Below are 20093 nucleotides of genomic sequence, written 5' to 3'. Positions count from 1 at the left end.
ATATTACACTTTAATTTACAGCTTATCTTTTTGAAATAGCAAAGAAAACTTTTCTTTGAAACACAACATTCAGAAAAAACTACTTTTTAATCCAGAAATAATTTCCAACACTTTAATGCTAAAACATCATTAAGCAAATCCAGAGATGAAACTTGACATTGCTAACACATTGTAGGCTCTATAGGAAGCAATTTCTCAATGCTCAAGTTTTTTTTTTTTAATTTGTTAAAAAGCTTTTTTCTTGTTTTGCTCAATCACTGGTTACTGATACTTTAGATTAAAATAACTTAATTAGACACTGCCGTTGTTCAAGGTAAAATGTAAGCAGCATAATTAAATAGTTTCGAAGGCCATTTCTGTTATAACCTTTTGTTACCATTATTTTCAGCAATCCAATACAAAGTTTGTCCATTGTGTTCTTCTGTATCATTTACTAATATTTGTATTTGACTAAGTTTTGATTTCTAAGAGTCTTATCTTTATAGAGATAAATCACTGTGCTGGTTTATAATTTCTTAATAATACTTAAAAAAATTAATTATTTCATGAATATGTAATATATATTATTCAAGAAATTAAGACCATGGACTAATTTTTTCCTTACTTCAAATCCCACCTCTCCATCTTCTAGCTGTGTATCCTCAGGCAAGTGAATTAAATAGTTTCTTCATGTATAAAATGGGGATAATAACACCTACTTCATGAGGCTGTTGTGAGGATTAAATGAGTTAATACGTGTAAGATGCTTAGAACAATGCATGTAGGAAAGACTGTACAGTCGGCCCTTCATATCCAAGGTTGGTTGAATCCATGTAAACCTGCAGGTGTGGAAAGCCAACTGTGTTCACTGTACTAGGCCATTTTATATAAGAAACTTGAGCATCTGTGGATGTTAGTGTCCATGGGGGGCTCCTAGAACCAGTCCCCAGCGGATGCAGAAGGACAACTGTATATGATTTAGCTGTCATTTAGACTTTTTATCTTCAACAAGGTTCAGGTATATTTCTTTAAATTTAAGTCTCGTTAGAGTCAGTCATGCTTAATTCAAGTGCTGACTTTGATTTCTTTTATGCAATTAATATTGTTATATGCCCGTGTAAGAACTGTATTTAAAGCTTAAAACTTTCAAAAAGTTTTTTGTTTAATTTTAAATTCTCTAACAGTACATTATTGATAGAAAAAAAAATTTTTTTTTTTTCAAAGCTCTTGCCCTCTTAGACTTGAAAGTTTTTTAGACATTAAAGTTTAGGGAAAAACACTTAGGCTGAAATAATGTTTAAATTTCCTTACATGCAATGTGAGGACTGGGTTTGGGAAGAAATTCCTAAAAACAGAACTTCACAATAATCTTTACTGGTTTCTTTAGAATGGAAAAATTATGGAATATCAATAAAGGGGAACTTCCCTGGTGGTCCACTGGTTAAGACTCCACACTTCCACTACAGGGGGCACAGGTTCAATCCCTGGTTGGGGTAAGATCCCGCATGCCATGCAGCATGGGCAAAATAAATAAATAAATAAAAAATAAAGGAAACTAAACATTAAAACTAATATTCTCCTTTTTTTTGAAGTTCGTATATTTGTTAGTCTCATAATATTAGATTTTAATAAGGTTTTAAGATCTTGATTTTGAATTTGCAGCTAATAAAATAATTCCAACTATAAAATTCTTAATAATTTTTATAGAAATGTTATATAGTCTATCCTTTGCTGAGTCTATTAGAATATTTTGTGGAAAGAAACTGGAGTGCATGGTGAATATGATCTCTAGGCAGAGGTTCTTATGACCTATTATGGGAGATAAACCAAAATACTTAGCATTCGTCAAGATACACAAATATGCATTACTTATCTACTACAGTAATAAATGGAGTATAGTGCATAAATATAAAGTTTCTGAGGAGATGCTTGCTTTTTCATTTAGAAGAATTCTAAGTGGAGTGCATGAAGAAGAAAGCCAACATTTTTTTAAAGTGTTGTATTCTCCTCAACTTAATGATAACAAGAAATTGTTTCAACTTTAGGAGATATTTTGTATTTGACCCGTATTGGGAGCCTAAATGTATATCTTCAGGAATACAGTGCAGTCTTAGTATATTACAAACTTCTCTTGATCTGAATTTAGTATAAGGTGGCTCCTTTTGGACCTCATACAGAGAAAGGGATATGAGTGAACTAGCAGAAGGACTAGCCTCTTTTCATCCATTGCATGGATCCTGAGAATATTTTTAATTACTATCCTCATTTTATAAATGAGAAAACTGGTGTCGGGGTCCGGAGTAAGAAAACCAGAGTTTTAGACCCAACACCATCAATAAGTATATCTGTGATCTTGGACAAGTAACTGTTTTACTCTGGATCTAAATCTTCTCATTTTGATCAGTTATAGTTCTGTTATTTATAATCTTTGCATTACAAGCCTAATGAGCACCCAACATCTGACTTTTTGACTCTGTGTCCTTTTTTCATTATATTTTTCTGGCTTCTGAAAAATTTTTTTTAGTTATTTCTAGGTAATGTTAAAGGTCATGATAGATTCATAGACATGCTATTTTACTTCTAAAATTTCTAATTTGTATATATCTCTATAGCTAAATAGTATTTCATATTGTGATTTTCAATTTCGTAAATATTTTTGGGGATTTACCATATACTTAGCACTTCAGGCAGTAAAAACAATGTAATGACGTTGAACACTAAACCTGCTTCTCAACTTTGAGAGAGTGGCTTCATCTCTTTGGGCCTCAGTTTCCTCGGTGAGAGAGTTAAATAATCTATGATGTCCATTTTGACTCTAAAATCTGTAATTCTTTAAAAGAAATGTAAGAAGCCATAGGTAGAGTTTTTAGGGTTTGATGGTTATTTAATGGAATGGGCCAGTGATAGGCAGAGAATGTTTCTTCCTAGTAGATTAATGGTGTTTGTGTCAGAAATGAAAAAGTACAATTATTTTTTTTTAGCAATGTATTAGTTTTATTTGATAGGATGAATAGGTTTTAATACTATAATTAAATAAAGTAAAATACCTCAGTAGAACAGATAAATAGTTTCCTGACAAAGAGAACTTTAGGAAGAGGGTGGAGATTTCCATGTGTAATCTGTGATCAAATAGATAAGCAAGATTTGAAGAAAAGGTGATGCCTCTTGCCTGGTAAGGAAGGAAACAGGAATTTATAAGACCCTGTAAGATTCTGCAATGGGATATTTAGATCAGCTTTTTTGTGTTAAGATCTACTTTTTCTGCTTGGAACTTAAATAAGTACAAAAAATTGAATAGCAAGTTTGAATTCCTTGATTTATTGGCACAGCTCTATCTTTAACTGCACTTCCAAATGTTTCATCACCTCACTGTCTATTTCTATGCATGTTAACATATTAAAATGTATTCTGGTAGTTTTCTAATTCATTTATACTACATGCTGTATTGGCTTGTGCACATCATTATTTAAAAACAGATTTGTATTTTTAATAGATTTTCTTTCATTGAGCTTACAAAAAATCTCAAAATTTTATTTTTAAGCATATGCTTAGGGTATGGTTGAAATTAATACTTATTTTTCATATTCGTATAGTTCCTACTCTGTAATTTTTCTTTTTTACAGATATTGATGATGCTCAAATACTTCCTCGTTCAACTAGAGTCAGACATTTTTCACAAAGCGAAGACACTGGAAATGAAGTTTTTGGTGCTTTGAGTGAGGAGCAGCCATTGCCTCGAAGTAGCAGCACTTCTGACATCTTGGAACCATTCACTGTTGAACGAGCCAAAGGTGCAGTTCCTGTAATTGACAGTTCATCCCGTCATGCACCAAGCTTGCAGAGTTCCACAGAGGCTTCTTCAATAACTAGATCCACTGAAAGCCACATCACTGATACTCATAGTAGAGAGTCTTCTCTGGAAGTTGGTGATAGCATATATGACCATCTTTGTCACTTAATAGATCCAGTAGAACTTGCAGATTCAGCTTTTGAACAAATCCAGTACATTGACCTTGAAGGAGATGATGATCTTCTTTCCTCCCTGAAAGAATATTTTAAGGAAAACCAGGAAAGTCATAGTAAAAACGAGTTAGGTAAAGATGTAGCTTCACAGGAAGTGATTATTGCAGTAAATAGGGATGAAAGATCATCCTTAGATAAATTAGAACACATAGATCAGGAAAGTAAATCAGAAAATACCACCTCCTTTGTTGGGACTCCTGAAAACATACAGTTTCAAAAAGAATCAAACTCAGCTGTCTTCATGAGTAACAGTGCACCCAACCAGTTAGACAGCTTTATGAGAACAAAAACTTCTGAAAAATGTAAACAACTAAACAGTGATAAACAGTCATCGGAACCTAGTTCGGGTAGCCCTTGTGATAAAGAAAAGAGGAAACATCTGTATAGACAAACAGCCACAGAATTAGATGCCTGTATAGATATAACAATAGCTGAAAAGGTTAAGGGTATGCAAATTAATGAAAAAATCATTGTCCCACATGTTTTGCATGCCAAGAAAACTACTCTAAAAGCACCTGTTAACCACAGAATGCCTCATGTTACAAGCACTAGCAAGCTTTCTCCAACTAAAAGGAGCTTGTCTGAAACAGTAACTCATAGAGCCAAAATCATGAAAATTGCTTCTAAAAAACGAAATAGTGTTCACGTTACTTTTAGACCATCTACTGAGTCAGTTCAGTTTTATAACCCGCTGGAAAACAAAGAGGCTCCGTGGAAGATGAGGCTGCGGAAGCTCAGTGGCTTTAGTAGCAGCAGCAATAGCAGCATCAGCAGCCCCCATGCCAGCTCAAACAGTGTTACCGAGCTAGTGAAACCCGGTGTGTACAGGCCTCTAGACACGGCACCAGTGAGTAGTAAGACAGTTAAGGAGTCTACAGAGATCCCCACCGCCATATTACAAAAAGAAGGAATTGCTAGTAATCAGTTAGGAGGTAGTCGTAGTACTATTAAGTCATCAAGTCATGAGGCAGGACTACAGCAGGGCTCCCTGGGTGGCGTTTATAAAACTGTTGTACATGCTCTTTCGAAGCCGAAGGCAAATGTTTCCCCACAGAGGCAGAACAGAATGCCACCAGAGGCTCCACTGAGGGATCTGTACAGTCATGTAATGGGCTATTTTGGAAGGAAAGCTGCAGGTGAGCACTTAACAGTGTGCAGAGCGCAAAAGGAGAAAGACAGCACCAGTTTGGCTTAATGCAACTGAAGCAAGCTATAAGCAATCAAAAAGCTTTGGGATGGTCACTGCTTTCTCTGTTTGGTTATGCATGCGCCTTTCCCCAGCTGTATTTTTCCCAGCATAAAATGTTTATTTAAATTACTAATTTCCCTTATAAGGCATTTAGTTAAACCTCTTTGCTGCTGAACAAGATAGGAAAGAGGGACATACAGGAAAATTTAATGACCTTCCAAAGGCTATCTAAATCAGATATTTTTCTGAGTGTGTACCACGTGAACCTTGAAATTAAGTTTACCGAGGAGTTGGAATACTTTCTCCCCTGTGCCCCCCAATAGTTTACATTTAAAAGGGCCCCAGCTCTATATAATTGGGTTCATTTATTTTTACTGCTGATTTACTTGATTTTATCTTTTTCTTGGTAGATTACTGTGACATGATATAACATAATGGAAATCAAGGTCCTACAACCAACACAAACATTTTTAGTTAACTGTCATTGAAGAGGAAATTATTTCTTAAACCTCAAAGTGGACTCAGTTACTTTTCATTTACACCATTTGCAAACAAGCTGTAGGCTTTTTAGTTTTGCATTCATTTGTATAGAATGCAAGTTATATCCTTAAAACACTTATCGTTACTTTCTTTTTTCTGAGATTTTAGATGTGCATAAAGGTTTCATGATAGCCAATCATGATTTAAATATGGAACCTCTATGGACAGATTACAGAAAGCAAGATTATGGTAACTGTTTTCTCTTATGTTGGTTCAAATTTAAAATAACTTCACAGTTATAGAAAATTAACTTTCAGCAGTAAGGTAGGTTTCGATTTTGTTTAACATGGTTTTGTTAGCATGATTAACAGAACGCTGCATCTTGCACTGAGCCATTAATGCCACTTGAGGGCAGTATTTGACAGCTTAAAAAAGCCTGGCCAAGTAGTGTAAAGATAATCGTATTTCAGAGTGATTTCCTGACCAGTATATTTTCTTAACCTGAAATGCTTTGTAGTTCATTAGGAACATAAACAGTGTCGATATCCTTTGGTTGCAGAGAAATCACCTTTTCTACAGCATAATAGTGAAATAAGTAAATATCATTTTTTGTAAGTTTCCCAAGTTTAAAACTTTCTTGTTAATGTTAATCATAATGTAGTCATAAAAAAATCAAAATAACTATTGTGGGGTTTTTTTTTAAACAGAAAAATCTTTGTGAAAATAAATCTCTTTTTTCTTAAAGCAAAAAATTAGATTTGTAGTGAATAGAAACAACATTATATCAAAATCATAGAATTTTAATTTATTAATATCTAAACTTAAATTCAAGGGATATATTTCTTGCAAATATTCTTTGGGGAAAATGGAATTATAAATTATTAAGGCTCCAAATAGAAGCAGAGGCAGGAAGAAAGAAAAATATACCAGTTTCTTTATAGGCAATATTAACCTAACTTCAACTAGTGCTTATCTATAAGCTTTCTTGCTGTTTTAAGGTTATACTGAAGATTGACTAACATCTGCTTAGTTAAATAAAGTAAATATCAATTTACTAATTCTTAAAATTAAATCTAAAAGGAGAGAAATTATTCGTAGATGCATGTTTGGCAAATAATTGATATGGCATAGGTAATTTTTTGGCTGTTTTTGTTTTAAATTTAGGAAATGTAGTTAAGTCTTTCTTCACTATATATAGTTATTTATTTATTTTTAGTCAATAAAGAGGACATGAGCACAAAACTGCCCCCTCTTAATAGTGATATTGGCAGCAGCAATGCTAATGTTCCTGATCTGATGGATGAGTTTATAGCAGAACGACTTCGAAGTGGTAATGCCTCAGTAAGTGTTATTTTATTTATTTGATTTTAGAGAGGAGGGTAGAGAAACTAAAAGATATATACATATGTACATATATATGTATATGATATACATGTGGAAAATTTTATTCAAATAAGCCCTCACCCCAAATTTAACCCTTTTTTGAATTAAGATTTTTAAATTATGTTTTTATAGTATTTTTTATTCAAAGACCTAAAACAAGCAGGCTTTTAGTATTGACCAGGGTGAAAGTTTGGGATAGCTGTTTGCTCAGCTCCTGTGGTATAAGCCACTACCTTCCTAGTTCTTTCTCTGTTTTTCATCTTTGTTCTTAGAGTACTCTGATGCCTGTTGTCAGCCCTCATCAGGAAAGATAACAATGGAGGTCTTCTGACCCAACTCACACCATTTTGAAAGCATGCTAACATCGGCTACTTAATCATTACAGATAACTTTGGAATAGATTTTAAAGTCATCTTTATCTTGAGTGTTAGAATTAAGGCAAAATGAAAATAGAAGCAGTTTTATTCCTAATGATGCTTAATTGTTAAGGAAAGATAAATATATGTGGAATTGCTTTTTTTAAAGGACAATATTCCATTTAGATTTCAACTTGTCTCTTTAGTGAAAGTCTGTAGCTCCATTACATTTTCCCTTTTTTTTTTAAGTTGTTTTCCTTGAGTGGGAAAAAAGTTATAGAATCATTATATGTAATCATCATAGAATGACATCCTTGCTGTCATTCTTCCCTCCCTCCATTATCTCTTCCATTTGTTTCTTTTTCTCTTTTCTTTTCTTTTTTTTTTTTTTGCTGCACTGCACAGCTTGCGGGGATCCCTTAGTTCCCCCACCAGGGACCAAACCCATGCCCCCTGCAGTGGAAGTGCAGTGTCCTAACCACTGGACCGCCAGGGAATTCCCTCTTCCATTTGCCTCTTTTTTTTCCATTTGAATACTTTGCTCTTTCTACTATCTTATCTTAATATTCACCCCATGGATCCTTTTGAGGCTTCAGGGTCTTGGGCCCAGCACCAAATGGTATTTGAGTCTTTGCTTTAGCCAGACCAACAGTAGTTCAGGACCCAGCTCCATACAGTTACACGGAGTCTTCAGTTAGTGTTTCCCCCACTCCTACTTAATGCCCTAAATTTCAACATTTATTGTGATGATTGTCTTGGAAATTAAAGATTTCACATGCTTAATGAGAATTCAAAAAAATTTTTTTAATCGTAAAATGTTTCTTGAATTTTTAGACTATGACAAGAAGAGGAAGTAGTCCAGGTAGCCTCGAAATTCCCAAAGACCTCCCTGATATTCTGAACAAGCAGAACCAAATGCGCCCTATTGATGACCCAGGTGTGCCCTCAGAATGGACTTCTCCTGCCAGTGCAGGGAGCAGTGATCTTATCAGCTCAGATAGTCATTCGGATTCTTTCAGCGCTTTCCAATATGATGGCCGAAAATTTGACAGCAAGTATCTTTTTTTCTGTTTGAGCAGTACGGTTTTTTGTTGATTTGTTTTCTGTTCAAGACTGACTGACAGTTTATGTAACCATCATATTCCTCTCTAACATTACTTAGGGGTTCCCATATACATATTTTGATTTCATTTTCAGTGAAACTCCAAAAGAATTTTTAGGAAATCACTTCAAGTTGAGGCCTCTTTATTTTGCCAACTAAAGGCATTTAAAAAACAAAAAAGCACTGTTCTTTCATAGAACAAATGATATTTTAAGACCAGACACATAGACAGGAAAAAGGATGGACTTGGTGTTAGAATAAAGGACAGTCATGGTTATGAGTTGGACCATTTCATGAAGTCGTATTTGGGGACCACTATCTAGTTATGGTCAGTGCTTCAGCATGTTCAGTACAGTTACGTTCAATGCTATGGTACCCAGAACCTTACTTGGATAATTGCTTCATGTTAAAATGACATCAGTGATATTATTTGGTGCTATATTACTACCACATAGCTTTTCTGCTGTAATTCTGTATTACACTTGGCAGTCAGTGAAGGGTACCAAAATTTAAAAGAAGAAAGTCAAAATCTTGGGAACCAACTTTGTGAAGAGCTGGGAGATGCATTGGAGAATTATGTTTCTTGCCCTCATGGATTATATACTACTCTGATCTTGGACTGGAAATATGATTTGAAAGAAAAATGACTCTTACCACGTATCTGGCATTTTTATTATATATATCTCTCTTCTAGAGATTATAAAACTTGAAAAGCAGTTAAATATATTTCCAGCTATCAGAAAACAGGGATAAGAATAGTGATGATATATTGTATGTCTCTGTCCTTTTATCATTATTTTTGATAATAATAGGCTATGAGGATCTTTAAAAATTTGTTTCTAATTATAAATTTCAAAGTGTTAACATGGTTTACCCTTGCCTGAGTGGTATGTAAATAGAATTAATTTGGGGGGAATGTTCATATTTAATTGTTTTGATGAAGTAGCTGTGTCTCTTTTGTAAATATTTTTGTTTTATAATTGGAACTTCTGTACACTAGCATTTCTTCTGCCTATAGATTTTGGCTTTGGAGCTGATACTGGGAATGCATCCTCTGCTGATGTGGATTCAGGTTCTGGCCATTATCAGAGTGCTGAAGAGCAAGAAGTGGCTAGTCTAACCACACTTCACATCGATTCGGAAACAAGCAGTCTTAATCAACAAGCTTTTTGTACTGAAGTTGCAACGGTTACTGGTAAAGTTACTCAAGGGAGTGTATTCCTTAAGTGCATTTTTTTTTAAGCCACCAAAGAACCTTTTCAGACTTATATTTGATAGATTTTATGTATTACTTATTACTATTTAAGTATTATTTTTTTCACTCATCTTTATGTAACAATGGAGGGAAAAAAACATTAATATAAGAGTTTTTTGACCTGGAGTCCACATGGATAAGCTTCAGGGAACTCTATGAACTCCTAATACCATAGGCAAAATTTTGTGTATGTTTGCACCAGAGCATTTCCTGCAGCAATTTTTAAATAAATAACCAAAAAAAGTTGAGGTACTGCACTTTACCTTTTTCATTGATTTTCAGAGTTAGCCTAGATTTTTGTAGATTTCTTTGGTAAACTATTTATTATTGCAAACATAAAGCACACTACCTAAAATAAGGTCTGTTTCTCAGTATACTAATATTCTGTATTTATATAGTAAATTAATATAGTAAATTATGCTTTTCAGCAACTTTTTGTGTGTGGTCAAACCTGACAATAATATGACAAGTGGGGTCCAAGAAATTGAGTCATGAAAGGCAGGGCCACATTATTCCAAGAGCAGTACCGTGACCAGAGGGAGCCTGAGCAGCCTGTGGCCCATACTTCAAGAGTTCCACTGTATTATCCAGATTCACTCTGGTTCCTACTGCAGTTTGACACCCCTTTGATGGATGATGGATGAAATATCAATAGGGTGGTTTTTGCATCCTGTGGTTGGCTGGAACTTGAAAGACTGGAGCAGTGATGTCTGCCTGTCTGAATTAGGCACATTTCTTCAGCCAAATCAAACTGATGAAATTCGGCCAGTGAAATACTCACAGGAACCCATCCTATGTTTTCACATTCTTCTATTCCACATCTTTTCTACCAGAGGATAAGTAAGAACTTTAGCCTGCACATTGCAGAATGAGGGCTGAGCCAGTTTGGTTGTATCCAAATAGGAGCCAGTTTGGTTGTATCCACAGTCTGATCGTTACAGAATTTAAGTTACTACTCAAAGAAGAATTCTTATTTTACAATAAACACCTTTTACTGTAGTTGTCCTTAAACATAAATTTAGATGAAAATTTGGATGAAAAGATACTCAACATTACTAGTAATGAGGGAATATAAATAATCCATGAGGTACAACTATACACATAATAAATCAGCTCAAGTTAAAAACACAATACCAGTGTTGAAGAGAGTGGAGCAACTGGAAATATCATACATTACATTATTGTAATGGGAATGCAAAATGGTAGGGCCACTCTGCAAAAATACGGCAGTATCTTTTAAAATTAAGCATACATTTACCATATGACCATTCCTAGGTATTTATTTCAGACATTTGTATGTGAAAGTTCATAACAGCATTATGTACAGTAGCTAAATTGAAAATAGTCCAAATATCCATTAACCAGTGAATGAATAATCAAATTGTAATGTATTCATCCATCCAGTATTCATTGAAATAGTACTCAGCAATAAAAAAGGAATTAAATGCTAATATATGCAAAACCATAGCTGACTCTCAAAAATATGCTTTTAAATGAAAGATGTCAAGGCTAGCAATGTTAGTGGCGTATAGCAATGGGCAAGTTTCTCTTCTCCTGAATTGCCTCAAGCCTGAAGTAAGTGAAATAAAGTAGCAGTGGGTACCAGAGTTTCTATAGCTGGACCAGGAATGGAAGTAGGCATTCTTGCTCTCACTGATGGCCCCTATTAATTGGTATGTCCAGTTCTCATTCCACACTAGTCCCATAGTAGACATGGAATGAGACTGCTAGATATGAAATCTTGTACAGTATTATGATTTTATTGACCTCTTTGGCCAGTTTATAACCTGATTTATCTTTTGATGTTTTCAGTTTGTGTTTTATTGGGCTTTTAAGCATTACATCTTAGGTAGAGGGTATTGAATATATTCTTTGTGGTAATTTTATGAAATTATATTTACAGGTTCAGAAAGTGCTTCTCCAGTCCATTCAGCTCTGGGATCCAGGTCACAGACACCTTCTCCTTCCACACTGAATATAGATCACATGGAACAAAAGGATCTACAGCTCGATGAGAAGCTCCACCACTCTGTTCTACAGACGCCAGATGACCTAGGCAATATTTGGAAATTAGATCTTTGCCATTCTTTCCTTTCAGGGCATTAGTGTCAGGAGATCTTAAATAAGGCATATTAAATTTGGTTATTTTATATATGTTATGTAAATATTATTATAAGTCTTTTGGACTTTTCTGTCTTTGGGAAATTAATTAGTATAACATTTTTTTTCTTGCCCTTAAAGAAAGATATTTGCATTCTGATTTTTGTTATTTTATTATAGTTGATTATAGTCCTGGTATTAGTGGTTACATTATTTTTGTATGTTATATTATCATTTACATTACCATTTCCTAAAGCAGGAAATACATAATTTGGCATCGTTATTCTTAATATTTTATCTGAAGAACCTGCTGAATCAAAGTAGGCAGTCCAAATGAAGTATTTTTATATTTAAGTAAATGTTTAAAAGTGACTAGGAAACCTTAGAAACTGCAAGTTAATAAAAAGTTATTTTTGTTAAGTTCTACATCATGTAACAAGCATCAGGATAAAAAGTCATTTTGAAAATATGCCAGAAAATTTGGTCAAGGACACAACTGATAAGATATTTATAATGAATAATGTAAAACACTAGTTTTCATTGGTAGTGCAGCACATTTACTCTCTGGCCAAAGGAAGAAATTTAAAACCATGTGACTTCTGCCCCCCGCCCCCCCTTTTAAGGTACTCATTCTCTCTTTTTTTTTTTTTTTTTTTTTTTTTGAGGTACGTGGGCCTCTCACTGTTGCGGCCTCTCCCGTTGCAGAGCACAGGCTCCGGACATGCAGGCTCAGTGGCCATGGCTCACGGGCCCAGCTGCTCCACAGCATGTGGGATCTTCCCAGACCGGGGCACAAACCCGTGTCCCCTGCATCGGCAGGCGGACTCTCAACCACTGCACCACCAGGGAAGCCCTCATTCTCTTAATATGCAATTACCTAGCCCTGATTTTCTGGTTTGTAGATTATTTCTGACCTTTTCTTTCCTCCTCTTGGCCTGCAGTTTTTTGGTTTTTATTTTCAGCTTTTTCCCCAACATTTGGAAAAAATTTCAAACTCATGGAAAAGTTGCAAGACTAGTAAAATGAATACCCATAAATCCTTCAGATAAATTCACCAGTTGTTAATATTTTACCACTTTATCTTTCTCTCTACCTGTACACACACACACACACACACACACCCATTAAAACAACCCCACCGTACCCACCTTTTTTTTTTCTGAGCCATTTAAGAGTGAATTGCAAGTATCAGACCCTTTACACCTAAACACTTGAGCAAGTATGTCCTAAAAATAAGTATACATTTCCTACATAACCATAATATAAGGGCCACGTTCAGGATATTTAACATTGATACATCATTGCAATTTTAGTCTATAGTCAGTTATCCTCAGTTGTTCCAATAATGTCCTTCATAGTTACCAATCAGTTGAGTTATCACTATATTATGAAGGTTCTGTAGAATAGGGAGATGTTAACAGTGATGGTTAACCCTGTAGTGTTTTTTTAAAATTTTATTTTAGTGAATTTACACCAGAAACCTGTTTTTATTATTGTGAAAGACTGTCCAGTAACTTTTTAATAATATACTCAGTTATTGTACACTTTACATGCAGAGAAAAAAGTTAAACATTAAGAGTAAAGGATGTACATATACTGTGTATGACTTTGTAAATTATCAGTACACTGACATATTATCAAGCAGGAAAAAGTCTTTACTGACTTTCTAGTGATTTTGCCTTTTCCGTTATATACATTGCATAGAATTATGGCTTTTTTTTTCTTTTTAAGCTGGAGGAGATCTATAATGATACCTACCTAAAGCATCTATTTTACAGATGAGGAGCTGTAGCTTCAGGGAGGTTATTAAATAATTTGTACAATATCACATAATTAGTGACAGAAATGAGACTAAGACCCTAGGTTACCTATATGTCTTATATATAATCATGCCAGTATTAATAAACAAAATAAATGTAATTATGGAAATTTTAGATTATATTTAAATTATTTTTTTCATGCCATTGTGATATCCCTTTTAATGCTAGGCCTGACTTAATTGTGAAATACAGAAATATATTTCTTCGGAAGGTTTAATTACAAAGAAATAGGCTTAGGAAGACTTCCTACAGGATCTGCCTTCAGCCTGAGATTTTCTGTTAATTTGATGATGGAACTTGAAGTAGCTATTAGGTTAAATAGAGAGTATGTACTTATAAATATGATCTTTATGTCAAATGTAAATTTCTCCATCTGTTATCTGCATCATTTTCTCCTTAGGTAAATCTAGATAGATGCCCTATTGCATAAGTAATTATTGTCAAAATAAGGAATTATGAACTAGCGAGGTTTTGACCTTACCAGGAAAAAATAACACTGATGCATCTTAACATTTCTTTTATTCACTTTTGTAGATATTTAAGATTATTAATTTGACTCCTATGTGTTTTTGTGATCAATTCTCTAGAAAAATTACTGACACCAGTGAATTATTTTTTTCTATAGAAATCAGTGAATTTCCATCTGAATGCTGTAGTGTGATGGCAGGGGGCACTCTCACAGGATGGCATGCTGATGTTGCTACTGTAATGTGGCGAAGAATGCTAGGTATTTTGGGAGATGTCAACGCTATTATGGATCCTGAAATACATGCTCAAGTTTTTGATTACCTCTGTGAACTTTGGCAGAATCTAGCTAAGGTAAAAAAGAAAAAGATAAAAAGGGAGAAGGAAAGAAAAATAAAGTATTAAGAAGTACAGAAAAAGCCTTAGATAACATCCACCCCCGCACTACGAACTGATGCCTTAACCATGTTTAAATATATTGTTAGTGGTAGGAACTAGATCTCAAGTTTAAGGTAAAACAAACTGGGAAAGAGAACACTTTTCATAGGTTTGTTGCATTTTATTTGAAAATTACAGATTAGAGATAACCTCGGCATTTCAACTGATAACCTGACCTCCCCTTCTCCACCGGTTTTAATTCCTCCACTGAGAATTCTTACACCTTGGCTTTTCAAGGTAAGCTTAATATATAAAATATTAATTAAAAAGTTTCATTTAGTAAATAAGTATGTGGTCAGTCTCAAACAGTAGAGAGAGAGAAGACTATTGTGTAGTCTTCTAGAGCACTTAGTTTTGTTTTTTGTGTGTTTTTGTGTTTTTTTGCTTTTGTTAAAATTTATTGAAGTATAGTTGATTTACAATGTTGTGTTAATTTCTACTCTGCAGCAAGCAAAGCGATTCAGTTATACATATATATATACATACTTTTTCATTATGGTTTATCACAGGATATTGAATATAGTTCCCTGTAGAACACTTAATTTTTAACTAACCATTAGGGGTTATATAGAGAGGAGAGTGGGCCTAGCAAAATTATTATTTAGGTTGCATCATTTTTATTACTAAAACAAAAATGAATATAGTAAATTATGTTTTTATTGTATTTAAATGAAATGTAAACCTCAGTTTTGTGTTATAGAATATGCTAGTACTTCTAAAGAACTAATTCTTGTAAGTATTATATGATATGTTTGGTGCATTTTCCTAAGTAAAACAGTGTATAGTTATTCACACCTACATTGTATCATTTTAATGATAAAAATAATTTCAGGAATCCTGATATTTAGTTCATTAAAGAAAATGGGCCAACATAGAAATAAATGAAAACAAATATATAGCTTGCTATATTCAATTGTTTCAGTATTTAACAAACAGTATTTGGTTTTGAGTATTAAAAACAACATCTTTCAATTGTAGGCAACCATGTTAACTGATAAATATAAGCAAGGTAAATTACACGCCTATAAACTTATTTGTAATACAATGAAAAGAAGACAAGATGTTTCTCCAAATAGAGATTTCCTAACACACTTCTACAACATAATGCACTGTGGATTACTTCATATTGACCAGGTAAATATATGTACTTTGTAACAAGTCGCTTTATAAGTTTATCTTTGATTCTTTATTCTGTTTAACTCTTGACTTTCAAGGTGTAGAATTAAAAACATTCCCTTATATTGTAATTTATTTACAGATTTATTCCATTTATAACCTCATTTATTCTGAAACATAGTTTCAAAACAAGCTGTTGTAGTTGGGAGATTGACTTGATTATTAAGTGCATCTTTCTTCTAATGTTATAAGAACTGTTCACTCTTTGAAGAGATTAAAACATCCTTTGCTTACACGGACAACATCTTCCTTTAATGTCCTAATGTACTTATTGTTAGGTATTTTGTAATTGTTACTTGATAACTGGCAATTGGGACTTAGGTATTTGCTCAGCTAGTCATGCAGCAGTCAGAGGTTTTTTTCTACTCTAAGAGTCAGCACATCACATTTTCTTATTTTTATAAATTGTATTACCATAGTGACAAGTATATTGATTTGCATCAATATAGTCATTACATTAGATAGTCATAAATATGTCTCTAGAACATTACTTCACAGGTCTTGATCCTGGCCATAAAATTGAAAAGTACAGGAAGTTGCCTGTCAAAGTAATGTAAATGTTTGTAATCACAACGTGGTTAAATTTCACTTGCAGTTCATTTCAGGAGCATTAAATTAATATTAAAAGATGATAATGTATCTTTCTGAAAAGTGAAAAAACTTCTTGTGTTAATTTGAAATAATTATTGTGTTCTACCTTATAAACATGTCTCAAATAAAATGATATTCTTAATTACTGGATAAAGAGCGTTCATTTAAATTGGATTGAGTAATACAACCTGCTATACTGCATCCTCATGGTAAATTCCAAAGGCAAAATGAATGAACAACCAAGTTGAGAATATTCCCTTAAAAATGCCTACCTCTGGATTTCTGAGGCTAGATGTCTATCATCAAAGGACTTCAATTTTTCTAAAAAAGAGAATTTCTCCAGTTGCCACATAACAGGTCATGCAACTTCAGACATCAGAGTTATCACGTGGAAGCAAATAGGTGGCAGAAGGAACTACTCTGCAATTAAGTTTTACAACACATGGGCCGTATTTTTTTTTTTTTTTTTTTTTTTGTGGTACGCAGGCCTCTCACTGTTGTGGCCTCTCCCGTTGCAGAGCACAGGCTCCGGATGCGCAGGCTCAGCGGCCATGGCTCACGGGCCCAGCCCCTCCACAGCATGTGGGATCTTCCCGGACCAGGGCACAAACCCTTGTCCCCTGCATCAGCAGGCGGACTCTCAACCACTGCGCCACCAGGGAAGCCTGGGCCTTATATTTTTAACCCTCCGAAGTAGAGACCCTTCTAACTGGCTCTCTAGGGTGAAAAAAAAAAAAAATGCTGTATTGATGTCAGTTAAAAAGAAAAGTGTTTGCAGTTTACTTTCCTGTGACAAAATATAGTACAAAGCATGGATTATTTGGAAGAATTAAAATTAGTCTTTCCAGTTAGCCAACGAGTTATAGTTATTACCTGTTTTATTATTTCATACATGTCTATTTTTAAGGATATTGATTAGCTGATACCCAAGATTACATTTGTGATATTTTTCTTCTCCTCTTTTCTTTATTCCTAAGGATATTGTCAATACAATCATCAAGCACTGCTCACCTCAATTTTTTTCACTTGGTTTGCCTGGTGCCACAATGCTTATTATGGATTTTATTGTAGCAGCTGGTAGAGTGGCTTCTTCAGCTTTTCTCAATGTAAGTTTTTATTTCCTGTCCTTCATAATATAACAAACTGCGGTTAACCAAGATTCATCTAACAGAGCAACAAAGGAAGAGCCATTGTTGATAAAATATAACAAACTGATATTCAGGAAGATATGTAATTTAATTAGAATTGATTGTCTCTCCCACTTTAAAAAAAAAAGTAAACAATTCTGAAGTGTAAGAAAGTACTAAAATTATTTGATAAATTGACCCAGGAGCTACAAAAATGGGTTAAATCTGATAAGCAAAACAATTTAAAATTGAGGAAATCTAAGGAAACAAACAGGGAGGGAAGAAAATTTTGAAAATGGGCAATGAGCTATAGCAAAAGAGAAGAAAGAAATATAGGTGAGGTAAGCCAGAAATATGCTCTAGGAGTAAACTCTAAAACAGCATGTGAGGATTTTTCATACAGTTTGGAGCTGTGAGACAATGCCAGGTAACTTAGTATAACTGGAACATGTTCAGATATAAGTGGCAGAAGTGAACTAAGGAGGAAGGCAGTAACTCTGTTTGTAGTGCTCAAGAGGTTAGATTTCATCCTAAGGAAAGAATGAGTAGCCGTTGAAAGATTTTAAGCAGAGTGACATGATCACATTTGTATTTTAGAAAGATTACCCTGGAACAAAGTATAAATGAGAAATAACTGAATGTCTACTGGGAAAAACTAAAAGTATTTGGGAAAGAAAAATCAGTCATACTTGACTAGTGCTAGTTATAAAACTTGCAAAGCAGTTTAACATGTTATTTCATTTATAAGCTGCAAAAGACCAACAGTGAATGAAAAGGAGTTCTATTTGGGGCATAGGAAGCTGCCTGTTAGACACCCATGAGATGTCAGAAGGGCCACTGTATATACAAGTCAGGATCTCAAAGGAGATGTCTGGACCAAAAATGTAAAACTGGGAGACATTAGCTTACAGATGCTATTGAAAGCCATGAAACTGGATACAGTCACCTAGAGGAAATGTGCAAATAAGAGAACAACCTATATTTATAGCTAGTTATTAACCCTGTTTCCCTAGTTCCTGGAGAACAGTGATCATGTCTTACTTATCTTGGTATCTTCAGGGCCTGGCACAGCATCATGGTTATAGGTATTTATTAATTGAATCTGTAAATATATATTCAGCACTTAGTATGTGTTCAACATGGTGCTAAGCCCTTTTGTGGTTATTATACTTTTGTTTCCCCTTGTGTACAAAGTGTTCCTTTGTGTGGAATATAGAAGGATATAGAATAAATGAGATACACGTTGTACTCAGGGAGCATATAGTCTGCTGCTGGGAAGATAGAAAAATATATTAACAACTATAGAATGTAGGACAACAAAGAGGTACCAGTAGGAGGAGCTTAGCATAGTGGTTAAAAGCATGGGTTCAAATCCCAGCTCTGCCACTTAATTAGCGGTGAGACCTTGTGCAAGTTACTTGATTTCTCTGTGTCTAAGTTTCTTCATCTATAAAATGGAGGTAACCTTCCTCATCTGGTTATTTTATGGGGATTTGAGTTAGTATTTGTAACATGGTTGGAACATTATATGACACATTGTATGTGCAATTTAAGTGTTTGTTAAACAAAATAAAATTATTGGGTAATTAAGACAGAGGAGAGATCTTTTTTTTTTTAAGGGATATCAGGAGGTTCCATGGAAAAGATATTTGAGTAGGTCCGTGAAAGATTAGTAGTATTTTTATGAGTGAAAATGGAGAAGGGGGAAGGTATTCCAGGCATAGGGAAACAGGCATGAGTAAGCTGTGTCCTAGGAATGACAAATAATTCATTTTGTTTACAAGCTAGTTAGTCTAACTAGAGAGTAGTAGACACAAAGAACAGAAAGGTACTTTAGATCCCAGCTACCCAAAATGTGGTCTGCACACCGGAAACATTTGGCATGCAGAATCTCAGACCTCATCCCAGACCTACTGAAACAGAATATATATTTTAACTATATCCCAAATAATTGGTATGGACAGTAAAGATTGAGAAGCACTGCTTTAGACTATATCTTGGAGGGTCTGTTAATGCCAGGGATCAGATTATAATGCTATATTTTATATTAGATAAACAGTTGAATTTTTTAAAGTAGGGAGAGAGATGATTAAATCTTTGCTAATGTTAAATAAGTGTATTAAACTGGGAATAGATTAAATGGAAGACAAACTAAAGATGGTAAACAAGTTACAAGGCTATTTTAGTATTAACAGAGTACACAGATTATCAATCTCTTGGATACTGGCAAAAGCTGATAGAACTCAGAGGAGCCTGATGCATAAACCAATGCCATTTTTTAATGCATTTACTATGAAAACTATAACTGTTCAGTTGGCTGATTATTCCAGATGAGTAGTTGGCACATTTCCTACAGCCCTGATGTCCTTAGGCATCCATTTTAAATTTATTTATTTATTATTGGTTTTTTGGCCGTGTTGGGTCTTCATTTCTGCACGAGGGCTTTCTCTAGTTGCGGCGAGCGGGGGCCACTCTTCATCGCGGTGCGCGGGCCTCTCACTGTCGCAGCCTCTCTTGTTGCGGAGCACAAGCTCCAGACACACAGGCTCAGTAGCTGTGGCTCACGGGCCCAGTTGCTCCGCGGCATGTGGGATCTTCCCAGACCAGGG

At 34.5% G+C, this 20093-nt stretch overlaps 1 protein-coding gene across 10 annotated transcripts in view; it reads left to right on the top strand.

Annotated features, from left to right (window-relative positions):
• The window catches only part of RALGAPA1 (Ral GTPase activating protein catalytic subunit alpha 1), a 220888-nt gene that overhangs the window by 104663 nt on the left and 96132 nt on the right, over positions 1-20093 (top strand). For 6 of the 10 annotated variants that reach the window (XR_009563100.1, XM_030854800.2, XM_060294754.2 and 3 more), the window contains 9 exons: positions 3603-5138; positions 6888-7012; positions 8245-8461; positions 9531-9707; positions 11671-11823; positions 14313-14506; positions 14729-14827; positions 15569-15724; positions 17335-17463. Coding sequence is in view for 9 of the 10 variants with exons in the window: in XM_030854800.2 (XP_030710660.1) it covers positions 3603-5138; positions 6888-7012; positions 8245-8461; positions 9531-9707; positions 11671-11823; positions 14313-14506; positions 14729-14827; positions 15569-15724; positions 17335-17463 (2786 nt within the window). In the remaining variant the exon portion in view is untranslated. The remainder of the gene's footprint in view (positions 1-3602; positions 5139-6887; positions 7013-8244; positions 8462-9530; positions 9708-11670; positions 11824-14312; positions 14507-14728; positions 14828-15568; positions 15725-17334; positions 17464-20093) is intronic. The other 4 variants (XM_030854808.2, XM_060294758.1, XM_060294759.2 and 1 more) reach the window with 1 other exon arrangement.

This window comes from Globicephala melas, chromosome 2 (assembly GCF_963455315.2).
Source record: "Globicephala melas chromosome 2, mGloMel1.2, whole genome shotgun sequence".
Lineage (NCBI taxonomy): Eukaryota > Metazoa > Chordata > Mammalia > Artiodactyla > Delphinidae > Globicephala > Globicephala melas.
This window is presented reverse-complemented; position numbering and strand designations above follow the sequence as displayed.